The sequence below is a fragment of the Heteronotia binoei genome, chromosome 1, assembly GCF_032191835.1.
Source record: "Heteronotia binoei isolate CCM8104 ecotype False Entrance Well chromosome 1, APGP_CSIRO_Hbin_v1, whole genome shotgun sequence".
Taxonomy (NCBI): domain Eukaryota; kingdom Metazoa; phylum Chordata; class Lepidosauria; order Squamata; family Gekkonidae; genus Heteronotia; species Heteronotia binoei.
Genome location: NC_083223.1, coordinates 139374513 through 139391639, shown reverse-complemented (window position 1 = coordinate 139391639; position 17127 = coordinate 139374513). Strand labels below are relative to the sequence as shown.

The 17127-nt window shown below is 40.2% G+C and overlaps 2 protein-coding genes across 2 annotated transcripts in view; one reads left to right on the top strand and one right to left on the bottom strand.

Annotated features, from left to right (window-relative positions):
* Window positions 1-1566: 1566 nt before the first annotated feature.
* GTF2H5 (general transcription factor IIH subunit 5) lies at window positions 1567-5307 on the bottom strand. Its single transcript, XM_060241432.1, has 3 exons — window positions 5208-5307; window positions 3894-3948; window positions 1567-2068 (listed from the first exon to the last, which is right to left on the bottom strand). Exons 2-3 carry the CDS (start codon window positions 3926-3928, stop codon window positions 1888-1890), a joined length of 216 nt encoding a protein of 71 aa, XP_060097415.1. The 5' UTR covers window positions 3929-3948; window positions 5208-5307; the 3' UTR covers window positions 1567-1887.
* Window positions 5308-5346: 39 nt separating this feature from the next.
* SERAC1 (serine active site containing 1) overlaps window positions 5347-17127 on the top strand; it is a 45327-nt gene continuing 33546 nt past the window's right edge. Inside the window, exon 1 of the mRNA XM_060241419.1 lies at window positions 5347-5429. Coding sequence (XP_060097402.1) covers window positions 5422-5429 — 8 coding nt within the window. The 5' untranslated portion in view covers window positions 5347-5421. The remainder of the gene's footprint in view (window positions 5430-17127) is intronic.

The following is a 17127-nucleotide window of genomic DNA, read 5'->3' as shown; positions in this document are numbered from 1 at the left end:
AGTGCTGGCGGAGCAGTTTCAAGTTTTCCTGGAAGATCCATCTGTCCTTGACCCCTTCCAGTCCAGTTTCCATCCTGGTCACAGGACAGAGACTGCTCTGGTCACCCTCACAGATGACCTTAGAAGGCATCTGGATCAAGGTGGGTCAGTGCTGCTACTGCTTTTAGATCTCTCAGCAGCATCTGACACAGTTGATTACGACCTAATGACCCACCGCCTTGCCGACATTGGAGTTCAGGGGGCAGGTCAAACAACTAGTGCCCTATCTGGCTCCTCAGGACTTGGCTACAGTGATCCATGCAACAGTCACTTCCAGGCTGGACTACTGTAACTCGCTCTATGCAGGCTTGCCCTTGAGGTTGATCCGGAAACTCCAGCTGGTGCAGAATGCAGCAGCACAATTGCTGACTGAATTGCCTTTACAGGCAAGCAGTTGGCTGATGCTGTGCAGTTTGCACTGGCTACAAACTGAGTACCTGATCTACTTCAAGGTTTTAGTACTGACATTCAGAGCCTTGCACAGCCTGGGACCGGCATACCTGCAGGACCGTCTCTCCCCATATGAGCTCCTGAGGTCATTACAATTGGCCAGCCACATCTTCTGACCATCCCTGGCCCAAAGGACGTCCAGCTTGCCTCAACCAGGGCCAGGGTTTTTTCAGCCCTGGCCCCGACCTGGTGAAATCAGCTCCCTATGGAGGTTTGGGCCCTACTGGATTTGTTACCATTCCAGAGGGCTTGTAAGACAGAGCTGTTCCACCAGGTCTGAGGCAGCAGGGCATCCTTATTTTATTATACCATCTAATTGGCCTCCCAGCACTGACTGCCATCTTGATTGCTAAAAATCAGGCCGATATAGTTCAAAAGATGTCAATTGTTGTCTGTGACAATTATGTCTCAATTTATGTGTTCACACCATCCATGCTGCCTTAAATTAATTCTGATCTAATAGTTTAACTGTTTTAACCGTTTGATTGTCTCTTTTATTTCTGGTTTTAATTGTTTTACCATGTTGGAATCTGCCCTGAGCCCATTATCGGAAAGGGCAGATTATAAATTTACAGAAATAAATAAATAAAAATAAAATAATCTGGCCTGCCTTAGATGCCAATTCAGACACAGATCTCAGCAAAATACCTTAATATAGCCTGTATCAGCTACCATCTCTCTTTACACTTGCTGAATCATTTAATTGTTCTTCCTAACAAATGCTGATCATTGGTCTGGAGTTGTGAAGGCCACCACTTGCAAATTAATTCTTGCCCCATCATGGTCAAATCTTGTCAAATGAATATAAGAAACTTATAGGCCATGATAATTAATGCATCCTTGTTTGAGGAAGCATTCCCCCAAATTCTTAAACAACCAGCTACTGTCTTATAGAACAGTGCTAAAGAAAGTACATAAAGCACTCACACTAGAATCCTTTTTGTTGGGCTTTTAAAACTTATGTTTGCAGGACTTTTCAATTAATTAGCAGGTAGTCCTACTTTTCTATTTTATTATGCCAGTTCTATACTCTAAATCAAAATGTGAAAATGCAAATGGACACAAACACGTAGGATGTAAGATCATCTTCTCTATTATGGGTAATTCTAACAAAAAGTAACAGAGAAAGCTGTGATTTTTCCCCTAGACAAAAAATGTAACAAATTCAAAATTAGTAAACTCTGAAATCACTTGTGGTGACAGACTTTACTGGCTACTATCAAAATTGCTGCCTATGAGTATCTTCCACACTGAAAACAAAGTTAATTTATGAAAAAATTAATTTAAATAAACAGTTCAGTTATTACAGTGACATCTGCCAAAATCCCTTCAAGTAAGTGACAGAAAAATACATATCTACTGACTCCAATCTGACAAAGATAATCTCAGCTCTGCTGTCTATTTCTGTGTAATGGGAAAAGAATTTTGGTCCATTAATTCTCCCACTTTCTCCTGAAGGCAGTTAACCATCTCAGCTAATACAAAGACATGTGTTTCATCCAAGTCTTGTATGATAAACTTCTTCCCCAGGGCATTGGACTCATCCAAGTACAGAAGGAACTGCTTCATTGCCGGGTCACTGCAATAATACAAATAAAATTATGGTCATATCAAAGGACACATCTGTGAATTAAGGCTGTATTGTTTAAAAAGGGTTTCCCCTGATTCTAATGGAATTTGATTTTGTTAATGCATTAATGTGTCAATATTCTAATAAGTTTTAATTTACTTTCTTTACTGTAAACTGTTTTGCACACCAAGGAAAGGCAGTATACACAATACAATAGATAAATAGAGCTACTAGGCAGATCAGGAGGGGACATGTGTATGAATGTGCATTAATAATTTGTAGCATACCTTCATACTTCTGTGCATGGATAAATCTTTGGAAGAAGAATTAACAATTAAAAACTCTAGTGAAGTGTAAAATTAACTATAAAGTTAGGAAGCTTTGGAAAGAGATAAAATATTAATTTATTAGGAATCATTGTATAAATAAAAATATTCTAAAACTGTCCTTATTGAGAGGCAGAAGTGAATCTCTTCATTATATATCACTTCCAAATTAACTTAGCAAAATACAATACAATTCTGCTGAACAGGTGTTCATGGAGGAAGAAGTCTGGTCCCACAAGAACTTGACAATGTATATGTATATATTCTAAGGTTACAGATCCAAGTAGACTGCAACCAAGAGTACTTAGAAGACTTATGAAAATAAAATGATCGCACTAAAGCTATAATACTTAATACTGCCTGATGTTCCAACAAGTTTACAAATAGTTTTAAAAATACCTGTTTCATATCATGGCATACAGTTGAACTAAGGAATTCACATCAGGACACACTTTTTTTCTTGTTCAATATAATTAAGTGATACTACCAAAGGGAGGGGGAGGTGGCATTCACAGTAACTAGAAGACTGATTTTGAGATATTAAGCTTCCAGGAGTCAAAGCTAGGAGCTTTGATTCTCAAAGCTTATATACAGAAAATCTTGTTGGTCTATAAGCTGCTACTGGATTTGAATCTAGCTGTTCTACTGCAGACCAATACAGCTACCCTCTGAACTGCCTATCAGATGCTCATCTGAAAAACAAAGTACTATGAATGACATTTATACTCAATGTTACAATTAAACAGATCATATCATATCAGACTTCAACTATGCTACAGGAAACATGACAGTTATTTTACATATTGTTATTAGATTTATAGCACACTTTTAAATCTTAAATCCTTAAAGCAGCTTACACTTTAAAGATGCAATCAGAACTTCCCTACCTTCCATTCCTTCTATATTATTTTGATTTGGCAAGCCTGAATGGCACTTTGTTTGGTGGTGCACGTTCTAGCTGTTCTTCCCAGGATGGAAAATTTCACATCACAAATATAACTTGGGCACTAATCCCTTATGACCAGGACATAGAATATTCAGCTAAGATTATAAAACACCAAACAGTGTGAACAATCGTACATCCAAGTCTAGGACTGCTGTTGCCCAAAGTCATCTTGTTCACAAACAATTCTTGCCTTCTCCAATTCCTCCTGTCTCACAGCAGTGCCAAAGCTTCGATTCAGAGCTCCAGTTAGTAACCCTTCTGTTACCTATAGTAGTGAAACTACCATTTAGCTCATCCTAGGGTTCCCCAACCTGTTTCAGGCACCTTTGGAATTCTGACAGTATGATGTGCATAGCCAGCCACCAAATGACTGCCACAGCTTACTGTACTGCAGTGCTACCAAAAGAAATGTTTTTAAAAATCTGCATGACCAATCAAAATTCCAGTGGCCAGTCCAAAGTCTTTTTAGGCAAAAGTCCACTTTCTAAAAACACTTAGAGGGCATCAGGAATGGTTATGTAAGGCATATTGCACGTCTGGGATAAGAAAGCATTTCACTTACCATTCTATTAGTATTCCTTTCAAGACATTCACCATCCTTGCAACAATATCAAACCCTAAGGTACAGAAAAGGGTAAAAAAATGAAACAACCTTCATAAAATCATAATATAGTGGCTGTGGCTCCAGGTGCAACATTTTCTTCGCACAGAACAATCCTCAAGTTAAATATCTGACCACTTCAACTGAAAAAGATCAGGTAGTAGTAGATGCAAAAGACTGCTCCCTGAAAACCCCTACTAGTCAGAAAAGACAATAACAGAAAAGACTACATAGACCAACAGTCTGATTCAGTATAAGGCAGCTTCATGTGCTAATGCCTATTAACAGAGCACATACTAAGCATGCAGACAGTCCCAGGTTCAATCCCCAGCAATTCATTTTTTAAAAATGTCAAGAAAAAGGCATCACTAAATACCTGACAGAGCCTGAAACCCTGAAGAGCCATTATCAGTCACAATAATGATCTAGATGGATTTATGATCTGATTTTGTACAAGGCAGTTTCACCTGTTCATGAAGAAGAATATGGCTTGTCTAAAGTAAAGGTCATGGCATCAGTGCTATCTGAATTCGGGATCACAGCTCATTTTCTAACTGGTCAGGTATTGGAGCTTTCTGCATGCAAAGCAAATGCTGTACTGTGAGCCAACGCCCCACTTACTAAGTTATGCTGCCTCCTAGAAATGTCCTTTTTTAATAGTAATATAATCTCTTTTATAAGGATTTTGTAAATATTGGAGCAAGATAATACACATGAACAACTCTGAGTGCTGAATATGCACAGTATTACGTCATTCTTACGGTACCATACTATAATGGCTTCCTTTCTAGAATTTGGTGCTGTTCAGTTCCTTAATTTTCCCACATAATTTATTGCTTTCTTGTTTTTAGGGCCAAAAGCCACCTACTATGTTTCTCTCTGGTGAGCGTATAGATTCATAAACGGGTGTTGCAATACATGAAGGTGCCACTGGGACTCTTCTTTACTTTGGAAGCAAAAGGATCAATGAACGGCCACACTGCTGAATGCCAAGATAGAAAACAGCTCAAGATTGAGGTATTAGCGCCTAATTTTTTCCAGTTACATAAAGGAATATTGAAAAGGCTGGTGCCTAGCTCTTATTGATCAATTCTTTATCACCTTTTAGGCTTAGCTGCAACGTCAAATCAGGCTGTCTACACTAATGCAAAAGGTACTGCGGGCTGTGCGTAATTTGGGGAGGAAGGAAGAGGGCGGGGGGAGGACGAGGACACCACCAGAAGCCCCAAAAGCTTAATCTACCCACTTGAGAGATAAACCGGCCGGCCCCTTCACCTGAAGAGCGACGTCGCCTTGACGACGAAAAGGCTCAGCCAGCTTTCTTCAGTAACCGGAAGCAGTGAGCACAGACTGAACGCCGATACCAAGACAGGCCTACAACAGGGCAGGCGCCGCTGAACTCGCTGTTGGATTGGCTGAAACTCAGGAGGCGCGCGTGCGTAGTTGGGAACGGGGCGGTAGTTGGTGGTGTCGCTGGACGAGATCAGAGATGGACAGGTAGGGGGATGAGGAGGTGTCCCATCCTTATGTGTAGCGGTAGAGGAGGGGGAAAAATCAATCCAAAATAAGTTTGTGGGAAATAAATCGTTGTGCTGTGGAAGATTATTTTCAGGTATTGTAGGGGCCCTGTCATAGTGTGGTCTAAACTCTTGTATTGTCGGAATTAATAACTCACAGGCAGGGCCGGAATTAAACCCTGTGGAGGCCCCTAGGCAGTCGAAATCTTGGGGCCCCCCTCGCAAATTATCTCCGAGTTGGAGCACCCACCCCACTGCCCGTGCCCCTAGGCAGTCAAACTCGGGGGGGGGGGGTGCCAATTATCTCAGACAGAGCGCCTGCCCCACTTCAGCCTGCAGGCAACCTCAAAAGCCCCTTTGACACAGCTGTGGGGGCAGGGCCAAATTATATATTTTTAAGGAGGTGCAAAAATAAGAAATGGCTCCCCTTATATTTTCCCTTCATTTATATAAGGCCGTTTCAAGTCTGTGTTCATGTGAAGCGTTGATTATAGTTGGCTGCCAGGCGGGGCCAGCTTTGATGAAGTCTATATTGCTTCTGCTGAACTGTCTGGAATGGTTAAGCAGGACAGGGATTTCAAGCAGACCCTCACAGAGGGAAGAGTAGGAAAATAAAGTCAGGATTACTGGAGAGACCAGTGAGAGAGTCCCGTGCAGCACAATACATAAGGTTGGTCACCTCCCTGCCGCTGCCTTCCTGCCGCTGCTGCCTTCCCGCTGTCTTCTTCCGCCTCCTTGCAGCTGCTGCTGCCTTCCCGCCGCAACCTCCCTCCTCTTCCTCGCAGCCACTGCTGCCTTCCCACCGCCTCCCCACAGCTGCTGCTGTTCCGCCGCCTTCCCGCTGTCTTCCCACAGCTGCTACCATATCCCTGCTGCCGCCTCCGACTTCCGCCACCTCGCTGCAGCCACCTTCCTGCCACCTCCCCGCAGCTGCCTCTGTCTTCCCACCGCCTTCTGCTGCCTCCCGCAGCTGCTGCTGCCCTCCTGCCACCTTCCTGCAACAGCTGCCGCCTTCCACTGCCTCCCCACAGCTACTGCTGCCTTCCTGCAGCCACCACTGCCTCCCTGCCACCTCCCCGCAGGTGCTGCTGCCTTCCGCCACCTTCCCGCAGCCACCACCACCTTCCTGCCACCTCTCTGCAACTGCCTTTGTCTTCCTGCTGCCTTCCGCTGCCTCCCCACAGCTGCTGCTGACTTCCCGCAGCCGCCTTCCACCTCCCCGCCGCCCCCAAACATGCTTCACCCTTAGCGCAGGGCCTGCCTCTGCTACTGAGAGAAAGAGAGAGAAAACCTGCAAACCATTCTGACTCACAGAAACAATCCAGACTCTTTCTTGCTGAACTGACTGGAGGCTCTGGAGCAGCCATCCCAGAGAAGCACTGCACACAAAACCTGGAGGGAAACTTTGCTGGGCTTCTCAAGGCACTCCTGGACAACATGGGCTTTCCGCTGCCTCTTTCCCTTCCCCCTCCCCAGGGAACAAAGGGAAGTTGTTGCCCCCCTCCCTCATTTGCACTTGATAGAAAGAGGGGAGGCAGCCGAAAGAGCAAAGGGAACTTTTCAAAAAATCTGTCCTCTGCTACTGAGAGAGGCAGCCTGCATGTTACCGAGGGGGGTGGGGAAATAAGCTCCCAATGCAGGAAGCTTTGCAGCGATGTTGCCGGCCCAATCCACCTCTCTTCCTGTCCTGTTGCTCTCTGAGAGCCAGTGTTGGTTGGCCTGGCGCTGCCAGATGCAGAAGAGGGGCTGAGGAGCTGCTGAAGGGCAGGCGAGCCTGATGGAGCCAGCTTGCCTGGCTGGTTTTTCTACTTTGTTTTGCTGCAGGCGATTCGGATTTCTGCTTCTCGGGAGGGAAGTGTCCTGTGCCCGCTGCCCACCACTCAGCCAGAGCCCAGATGGAGTTTTGCAAGGGCTTCCCTTTCCTCCCCGCCTGACTCAGCCAAAAATGCCTTGCAAGCCCAGCGAGCGCAGAAGCGGTTTTCTCGCTCCAGAGATGGATTTCTCTGGGGCTGGGCTGGCAGATTGGGAGGAGGCAGGGCAGGCGGACAAAGAAGGAAACAACGGGGAAGGGTCAGGTGAAGAGGGAAGTGGACGAACAGCAAAGCAACAATGAGGGAACTGACGGGGAGGGAGGGGGCGAGCAGATGAAGGGGGAGGCGATGGGGAGGAGGTGAGGCAGGCAAGCTGAGGGGAAGGGGCTGAGGGAGGAAGAGGCAAACTAGTTGCAGGGGGTGGGGGGAAAATTGGGGTGGCAGGAAAGCTAGCCCCGGAGCCCCAAAGTCATGAGGGCCCATAGGCAAGTGCCTCATTTGCCTAATTGTTAATCCGGCCCTGCTCACGGGGCATGTTTTACTACAGTGGCTAAGGCTGGCCTTCAGTGTGCACTCATTTGGGAGAAAGCCCCACTCAAATAAAAGTGTGATGGCATCTTAAGGACTTAGAAGGTGCTGCTAAACTGCTGCTTATTTTTTCCTAGCCGACTAACGTCTCGCAAACTATGGAATTTGGAAGTCTGTGAAGTATATTTCCAAGTTAACAGGCATAGGAATTGATTGCGTGAAAGAATTACCGTAATTCCTTGCTTCTAAACTGAGTAAAAATCTGCCTTCTGAATAAATTTACCCAAGTCACCAAAAATAATTCTAATCAATCAACACTTCCATATATTACAATGGGCTTTTCTGCATGCTTGACTTAATCCCGATTTTCTTGGCAGTTGATTCACAAGCATTGGAATCTGTTAGGGAATGAATCTTCCACACATTTTCCCTCCATCTGCATTTTCACACTTGTGGAGTCAGTTTATTTTCTTTGCATGTGCCTTAAATAAACAACTTTCAAGGGGAGGGTGCTGTCATTATTGTTGTCACAGCACACACTCCTTTTATATTTGCTCATATTGATAAATTGTGTCACAGCTAATTCTTTAAGAAGGTTGAAAATGAACACAGGCTAGGGCCAAAGAGAAAGGGTGACAGAGCTCCATTGGCATATGCAAGCCTGCTGGAGGGGAAAGGTAGCTTTCTCAGGGCTGGGGTTGAAGTTGGTTCTTGGAAGGGTTAATGCAAGCCTCTACTGACTTTCTACAGGGAAGCCTAAAATGAAAGCAGCTCTGCTACCCATCTATTTCTTAATCTTATATGAAGCACTATGTTCCTTTCATACCACATCGCTTTTTTCTGGCACCAGAAGTGGCTACCCTTCATATAAGTTATATTTATATACTATTATAATTATAGGCTGGTTGAGTGGGCGTCAACGTGGCAGATGAGGTTCAATGTGGCCAAGTGCAAAGTAATGCACATTGGGGCCAAGAATCCCAGCTGCAAATACAAGTTGATGGGGTGTGAACTGGCAGAGACTGACCAAGAGAGAGATCTTGGGGTCGTGGTAGATAACTCACTGAAAATGTCAAGACAGTGTGCGATTGCAATAAAAAAGGCCAACGCCATGCTGGGAATTATTAGGAAGGGAATTGAAAACAAATCAGCCAGTATCATAATGCCCCTGTATAAATCGATGGTGCAGTCTCATTTGGAATACTGTGTACAATTCTGGTCACTGCACCTCAAAAAGGATAATATAGCATTGGAAAAAAGTGCAGAAAAGGGCAATTAGAATGATTAAAGGTTTGGAACACTTTCCCTATGAAGAAAGGTTAAAATGCTTGGGGCTCTTTAGCTTGGAGAAACGTCGACTGCAGGGTGACATGATAGAGGTTTTACAAGATTATGCATGGAATGGAGAAAGTAGAAAAAGAAGTCCTTTTCTCCCTTTCTCACAATACAAGAACTCGTGGGCATTCAATGAAATTGCTGAGCAGTCAGGTTAAAACAGATAAAAGGAAGTACTTCTTCACCCAAAGGGTGAGTAACATGTGGAATTCACTGCCACAGGAGGTGGTGGAGGCTACAAGCATAGCCAGCTTTAAGAGGGGATTGGATAAAAATATGGAACAGAGGTCCATTAGTGACTTTTAGCCACAGTAGATATATATATATGTGTGTGTGTGTATACACACACATTGGCTACTGTGTGACACAGAGTGTTGGACTGGTTGGGCCATTGGCCTGATCCAACATGGCTTCTCTTATGTTCTTAGGTCTGGGAGATAAAGGAAAAAGGCATATCTCTGCCAGGAAATGAATTAAAGGCTTAAAAAAAATAAAAGCTGGGATTTCAGCAAATCTTCTAGACCTATTATTACAATGATATATTAATATACTACTGTATTTTTTCCAAAATCTAAAATGAAACCACATGTCTTCAGGGCTGGTTTGACGATTATGGCTGTCCAATCATCAAAAAGTGGGCTGGAGGTGGGTGGGAGCAGGTGGGACAAAGAAGACTGACAGAAACACTGTGCATGAGAAAATTGACTCAAAATCAGCTTCCAGAAGAAGATTGGATAAAAGCGCCTCAAAAGAACAGAGGGGGGCGGGGAGAGGCGAAGGAAAAATTGAAGGCACAAAAATGCATGCAGAAATCAGGAAATGTTAAGCAACATGATGGGAAAAAATCCTACAGAAAAGCTCAGTGTTTTTTTTTCAAGGATTTCTGATGGGACAGCAGTTAACCTGGTTTACAAGTCTTCAAAACTTGTGCTTAGACAGGTGTTCTTGGTTTGATCCACAACTGACTGCCTCTCTGATAAAATTAACAGGAAAAGTTTAACATTAGCTATAGTATATTAATTGTTCTCTTCCACTTATGTATAACACTGTACATATTTATCGGAAGAAAGTTGTACATTCAGTAGGGCTTCTTCACAGGTAAGTATGCATAGGTTTCTAATTTGTATAAGCCCCACTAAATTTAGAGCTTCTGAGGAACTATGCATAGGATCAAGATCATACATTGCATACTTGAAATAAACCCAGTAAAATAAACAGCACCTGCCTCAAAATAAACTGGTTTAGAATGTTCAGTTATGCAGATAAAAAAATCTGGAAAGAAGTAAACAAAAAATAAAGTGGCATGCAGCTGTTGCACAATTAAGCAATTAAAAGGTAAACCTTTATCCTTCACAATGGGATAAATTACAGCAGTGTAATTCTGTATTTTATTCCCATTTCATGTTGCTGCCAAAAACAAAATAACTTTCAGACTTCCGGTTTTGGCGACGTGTGGTTAGAAGCGGCTCGCACTGGCGCATCCAGAGCCGCCTCTAAATAGGATCATTAGAGGGGTCACCCACGAAGGACGACTCGATTCTGGGGCCCAGGAAGGGTCCCAGAAGGCAGGGTGCTTGAGCGGTAGAACGGGAGTGTCAGCGGAGGCGGCTGCCCCCCCGATCCCGCTTGCTCCTAACCTCTTCATTCCAATCGCCATTTTTAAATGGCAAGAGGGTTAGCCACAGGTCTACATTTTGGACTTTAAATTTCTGCAATACTAAGACAAGCTGCATTGATCCTGCTACTACTGTAAGTGTTCCTTCATATTATTGATGTGAATGGCAGTATTCCTGACAAGCAGGGAAATGGAAACCAAGGACTGAAGCAGACTTCATGTGAGGCAAAAGACTGAGAAGTGGGGGGGGGGGGGGACTCTCTCTCCTCCTTTTTCAAGGCTTGTAAAAGTTTCTGCCTAGCCTGGTAATATTTATAATACCTGCATGAGGAGAATCACACTAATCTTTAGTTATACAAGAGACTTAATGGCTGAATCTAACTGATCTGCTTTAAACACCCTTTAGGGGAATAAAAAAGTTTTGGATTTTGGGAAAATTGTTTGCTTGCAAGTTTATATGGATGTGAAGGACAGCTGGCTTAAAAATACTTTGAAGCTTAAATTGAAGTGCTCTGAATGAATTTATAAGAGTCCCAACTGATTTTTAAATGCTGTTGGATATTTTATACTGATTTATAAGACATACGGTAGTAGGATCTCTGACTGGAAGAAGAACACTTCTGCAAATTTCCAAAGTGGATTTTTACCTATTCTTGTTGGATGATATGGATGTAACCTTTTAACCTTGTTTGTATTTTTCTTTTTCTTCCTTTTATCTGTGACTGGAATATTTTTGACATTGTTTAAATATTTTTGCCTTTGGATTTCTTTTTTATTCACCCTTCTTTTTTTTCTTTTTTCTTTTTTTTTTTGCGTTACCTAATATGAGAACTTATTCCTATTTTCTATTATTTTTTGCTTTTCTTCTTGGGAGTGCCTGGTTTCCTTTTTTGGGGGGGATTATTGGCTTAATTTTTAATTCTTGATTTCACTTTTGGATTACAAATAGGGCGTTCAGCCCTGGATTACAAATTTATACCTTGAGGTTGCTGAAATTTGAAGTTGTTGAAAGACGTTGTAGTGACTTAGATTTCAACTTAATTAGTATTGCTAGAGGACTTGTAATAGTGAATTGTTTTTGTTGCTGTGAACTGAATTGTTTTGCCCATTGACTATTAAGTGTGGTTGACTAAAAAGTTTTGTTTACTGTTATTCATATTATTGTTTTGGCTACCACAAATTGTTGATAGAAGCTAGAAGGTTGTTTTCTTTTTTAAACTATTTCATAATAAGGGCATTGCTTGGTGGAGATTAGCTTCTCTGTTATAAACAGGAACATAGAGTTTCAAAACAAACTCTGAAGAGGCGTTACTGGATTTGTGTGCTTATTCTAATAAGAATGGAAAATAAAGCTGGGATTGGTTTCAAAGAAACAGTAAAAAAAAAGAAAACAGAGAAGGAAAGCCACCAGTTCTGTCACCTAATGTTCCAGCTGGGCAAGGGAAATTTATGACTATGCAGGGAGATATGAAAGAAATGCAAAACACCTTAATGACTGCTATAGCACAGCTGACTAGTAAAGTAGACAATATTGGTGAACAGCTGGCAGAGATTAAACAAGAGCTTTTGGAAAACAGCAGACAGACAGCTGAGACTAACAAAGCCTTAAAAGTATTAGATGGTCAGGTGACAGAGAATATCCAGAAGGTGGAACATCTGGAAAAAGAACAGAATATATATGATTCTAGACTTTTGCCGTTGGAAGTAGACAGAGCTGCCTATATGTTGAGGTTTCAAAATATACTAGAAGAGAAAACCGAAGATTTACAGAAAATTTTAAGTGAAGCCTTGGCTGAAATTTTACGGGTGACTCCTCAGAGGATGGAAGAAGAGTTGGATCAAGTTAGACGGGTGCCATCAAGTTACACAAGATGAAATAAATTACCTAGTTAAGTTCATTTGAAGCTCACAAGAAAGAGGACTAAAGATGACATTTTGAAGCAAGTAAGAGACAGACCTATGATGATAGCTGGAAACATGGTGAAAATTTTAAGAGAGGTACCTTGGCCAGTGAGACAAAAGAGGAGAGAATACCAAGCATTGAGAAGAAGAGAAATACCCTACATGTGGCTAATGCCAGAAGGCCTTTTCACCTACCATAGATACAGGATAAATTCCATTTTCAAAGCTCAGAATTTTCTGGATAGAGTGAAGGAAAAAGAAGGCAAGAAAAAGAAGGATGATGATGAGGAGGAAGAAAGTTTTGGTGAAGAGAATCCAAATGAACCACAGAGATATCACATAAGACAGCAATCCAAAAAAGATAGGAAAGATAATGATAAGCAAAACCCATAATGGCCTCAATAGTTTCAATTAATGTGAATGGACTTAACTCTCCTGTCAAAAGGAGGAAGACTTTTAGATATTTGATAAAAATAGAAATGGGCATAATTTGCTTACAAGAAACTCATATTTTAACTAAAGATCAACATCTTTTGGAAAAAAAACTTGGTAATTTATTAACAGCAACAGACATGAACAAGAAGAAAAGGGGAGTGGCAATATATATTAAAGACAAATTTAATCCACAATTGCAGTATGCTTCTGAAGATGGAAAAATTCTATTAGTAGAAATTGCAGTGGATAATAAAAATTTTTTACTTGCAAATATCTATGCCCCAAACGATCAACAAGAGAAATTTTTTCAAGATTTGCATCTCAAATTATCAAATTTGGAGTATGTAGAATATTGTTTAATAGGAAATTTCAGTACAGTCTCTGACAGACAACTGGATAAAAAAACGCACAAACAGACTAAAAGTAAAAGTCTTCAATTGCCAGTAAGTTTTTGGAAATTAGCAGAAGAACTGGATTTGGTTGATGTATGAAGAACAAGATATCCTAACTCTAAAGATTTCACTTACTATTCTTCCAGCCACCAAACTTGGTCAAGAATTGATATGTGCTGGCTTTCTGCAAGCATGATCAAAGATCTAGTTGAGACAGAAATTCAAACAAGAGTTATTTCAGACCATAGTCCTGTAATGATAAAGTTCAAAGGTACACGAATGAGAAGATCATGGAGGCTAAATATCTCAATTTTGAAAGATAAAGACTTTCTTAAAGAATCTGAGGTGGAAATGGAATCTTTTTTTAAACAGAACATAACACAAGATGTAAAGATGCAAGTAGTTTGAGACACTGCTAAAGCTTATTTTAGGGGGCTTGCAATTAGGTATAGTATTAAGAAAAAGAAAGAAAGAACTGAAAATAATCTGGAGAAGCTGAAAAGAATCTTAAAAAACAACCGACGAAACATGAATTTCAAAAAAAGGTGAAAGAAATGCAACACCAATTTAACTTGATTCTTATGGAGGAGACAAAGATTAAACTGAGGTATGCTAGACAAAAAATTTTTGAACATGCCAATAAGCCTGAAAGGTGGTTGGCTTATAGGATGAGAAAAGAAAAGGTCAAAAGAATAATTACGATACTGAAAGATGAGAATAATAAAGAGAAAACTCAAAAGCAAGAGGTATGTCAAATCGTGGAACAGTTCTATAAAAAATTATATGAAGATAAGTAAGTCCATAAAATAGATTTAGATGAATATATCAACCAAAATAAATTTACAGAAGAGCAACAAAAAATTCTAAATGAACCGATAACAGTAAGGGAACTTGGAGATGCAATGGCATCCTGAAAAGAATGGCAAAACCCTGGGTCCATATGGCTTGCCTGCAGAATTCTACAAAGCCTATGGGGAGTCTTTACTATTACCATTTAAGCGTCTTATTGAAAAGATTCAAGAGGAAGGCCAAATACCAGTTTCATGGCAAGAAGCTACAATATCTTTGATTCCAAAAGAAAATACTGATCTGAAAGATATTAAAAACTATCATCCAATCTCCCTTTTAAATGTGGATTATAAATTTTTTGCCACAGTATTGGCACAACGTTTAAAGAAAGTTTTACAGTCTACAATACATTATGACCAAATAGGGTTCCTTCCTAGAAGATATTTGAAAGATAATGTCAGAGCAGTTTGTAATATCTTGGAATATTATGAAACATCCAGAGAAACAATTGGCTCTAATTTGTTTGGATGCTGAGAAGGCCTTTGATAATGTTCATTGGCAATTTATGCTACAACAACTGAAAGTTATGGAATGTGGTGAAAATTTTTTGAGAGCAATAGAAGCAATATATTCTTCTCAAAGTGCAATGGTGATAGTGAACGGCAAACTGAACAGGTGCAATTAATATTCAAAAAGGTACAAGACAAGGCTGTCCATTGTCACCACTACTTTTTATCTTATCTCTAAAGATATTGAATAATCAAATAAGGGAAGATACAAGTATAAAGGGAGCTGTGATTAAAGATTAACAATATAAGTTCAGAGCCTTTGCAGATGACCTAGTCTTCATACTAGAGCAACCAATAGACTCAATAGACTGTCTTATAAACAAGATTAAACAATTTGGCTGCTGGGCAGGATTGAAGATCAATTACTACAAATCAAAATTTTTGACAAAGAATATGACGATGGAACAAATTCAATCTTTTTAGCAAAAATCAGGGTTTTTGTATGAGAAAAGAATCAAATATCTAGGTGTCCTTATTTCAAATAAGTGTAGCAATTTAAAAACAGACAATTATGATAAACTACTTAGAGAAATTTAAAAAGACTTAGAAAAATGGTGTGACTTAAATCTATACTTAATGGGAAGAATAGCCTTAATAAAGATGAATATCCTCCCAAGGCTATTATTCTTGTTTCAAACTATTCCAGTATTTTTAAATAGTGGGTTTTTTCAAGAACTGAACAAGATGGGTTCTAAATATGTTTGGCAAGGCAAAAAAACTTGAATCAAACTAAAGACATTGTAGGGCTCTAAATTAAGAGCAGGTATGGGCCTTCCAGACTGGCAATTGTATTATAAAGCTTCTGTGCTTTTGTGGGTAAGAGACTGGATACTATTGAATGATAAGAGACAATTGTTGTTAGAGGGACATTATTTAACTATGGGGTGACATGCGTATCTATGGCATCAAAGACTTGAAGGCCGTTCTTATTTTAAGAACCATTGGTTTCAAAAATCCTTGTACCACATGTGGTCATGGTTAAAAATCAGAATTTATCAAAAAATTCCAAGATGGGTCTCTCCAGTAGAAGCATTTATTCATCCAAATCTTCTAAAACCAAATCAGAATTATAGTTATGATGACCTGTTGGGAAAAGATAATCAGTTGAAAACCAGAAAAGAGTTGGAAAATATGAACATCAAAATGAACTGGTGGTTGAGAATGCAAGTTGAATCTAGGTATGCCAAAGATAAGACGACAGGTTTCAATACAGAACAATATCCATTTGACAAAATATTTTTGAGTCCACAGGAAAAGCTAATCTTCAAATTATATGCATATCTACTTCAGATGAAGACACAAGACGAAGTTGTAAAAGATTGTATGGTTCAATGGGCGAAAAATTTTGGTTATAATATTACATTAGGAGAATGGGAGAGACTGTGGAAGTTCAATGTTAAATTAACTAGGTCAGTAATTTTTAAAGAAAATTTGTACAAGATGTTTTATAGATGGTACTTGACCCCACAGAAATTGTGTAAGATTTATACTAATATGTCTAACAAATGTTGGAAATGCACTAAACAGGTTGGTTCTTTTTATCATATGTGGCGGACATGTGAGACGGTGAAGGGTTATTGGGAAATGGTACATGAAATAGTACAGAAGATTATGAAGACACAGATCAAATTCAAATCAGAACTATTTTTATTGAATATATTTCCTGAGGACTATGCCAAAGAAATGAAACATTTGTTGGCACATTTGTTGTTTAGGGTTAGGGTTAGGCACAGCAGCCAGGATTCTCTTGGCGCAGAGATGGAAATCTCAGGAAATTCCCAAAAAAATGGACTTGGTGGGAAAAATTCTGGAAACAGCAGAGCTGGACTTTCTATCCCAGCTGCTGGCTGGGAGATCTAAGGAAGAAGCAAGAAAATACTGGATGAAATTTTATGCCTGGTTAGAGACTCAACACTCTTAAGATTCTCTGGTGTGAACTTATTTCTCCCCTTTTTCCTGTATTTTATATTACAAAATTGCCTTTACTAGAATTGTCAAAACTAATAGATAACTTAACTAAAAGATTTATAATATAAAATTTTATAATGTTGATGATGTTTAGTTTAGAGATAATAATATGGGACAATTTAGGTAAAGAAAGTATTGTAGATGTAAGCTTGTATTTTCTGAAAGTATCGTTATGCAGAATAAGATTAAAACATATTGTGCTCTCTATTCCCCCCTATCCCCTACCCTTACTTTTTCTGAAACTAATAAAACTTTTTAAAATGGCAAAAACAAAATACGTAACTTTCAAACAGTGTTGTCACCCAGGATTCTAACCCAGTGATTCCCAAACTTT

Bases quoted from the DNA above. Each gene is read 5' to 3' on its own strand.
- GTF2H5 (XM_060241432.1), bottom strand. From the start codon at position 3,928: ATGGTGAATGTCTTGAAAGGAATACTAATAGAATG. The intron at 2,069-3,893 runs GTAAGTGAAATG...GTATTATTGCAG, and splicing joins AAAGGAATACTAATAGAATG to TGACCCGGCAATGAAGCAGT.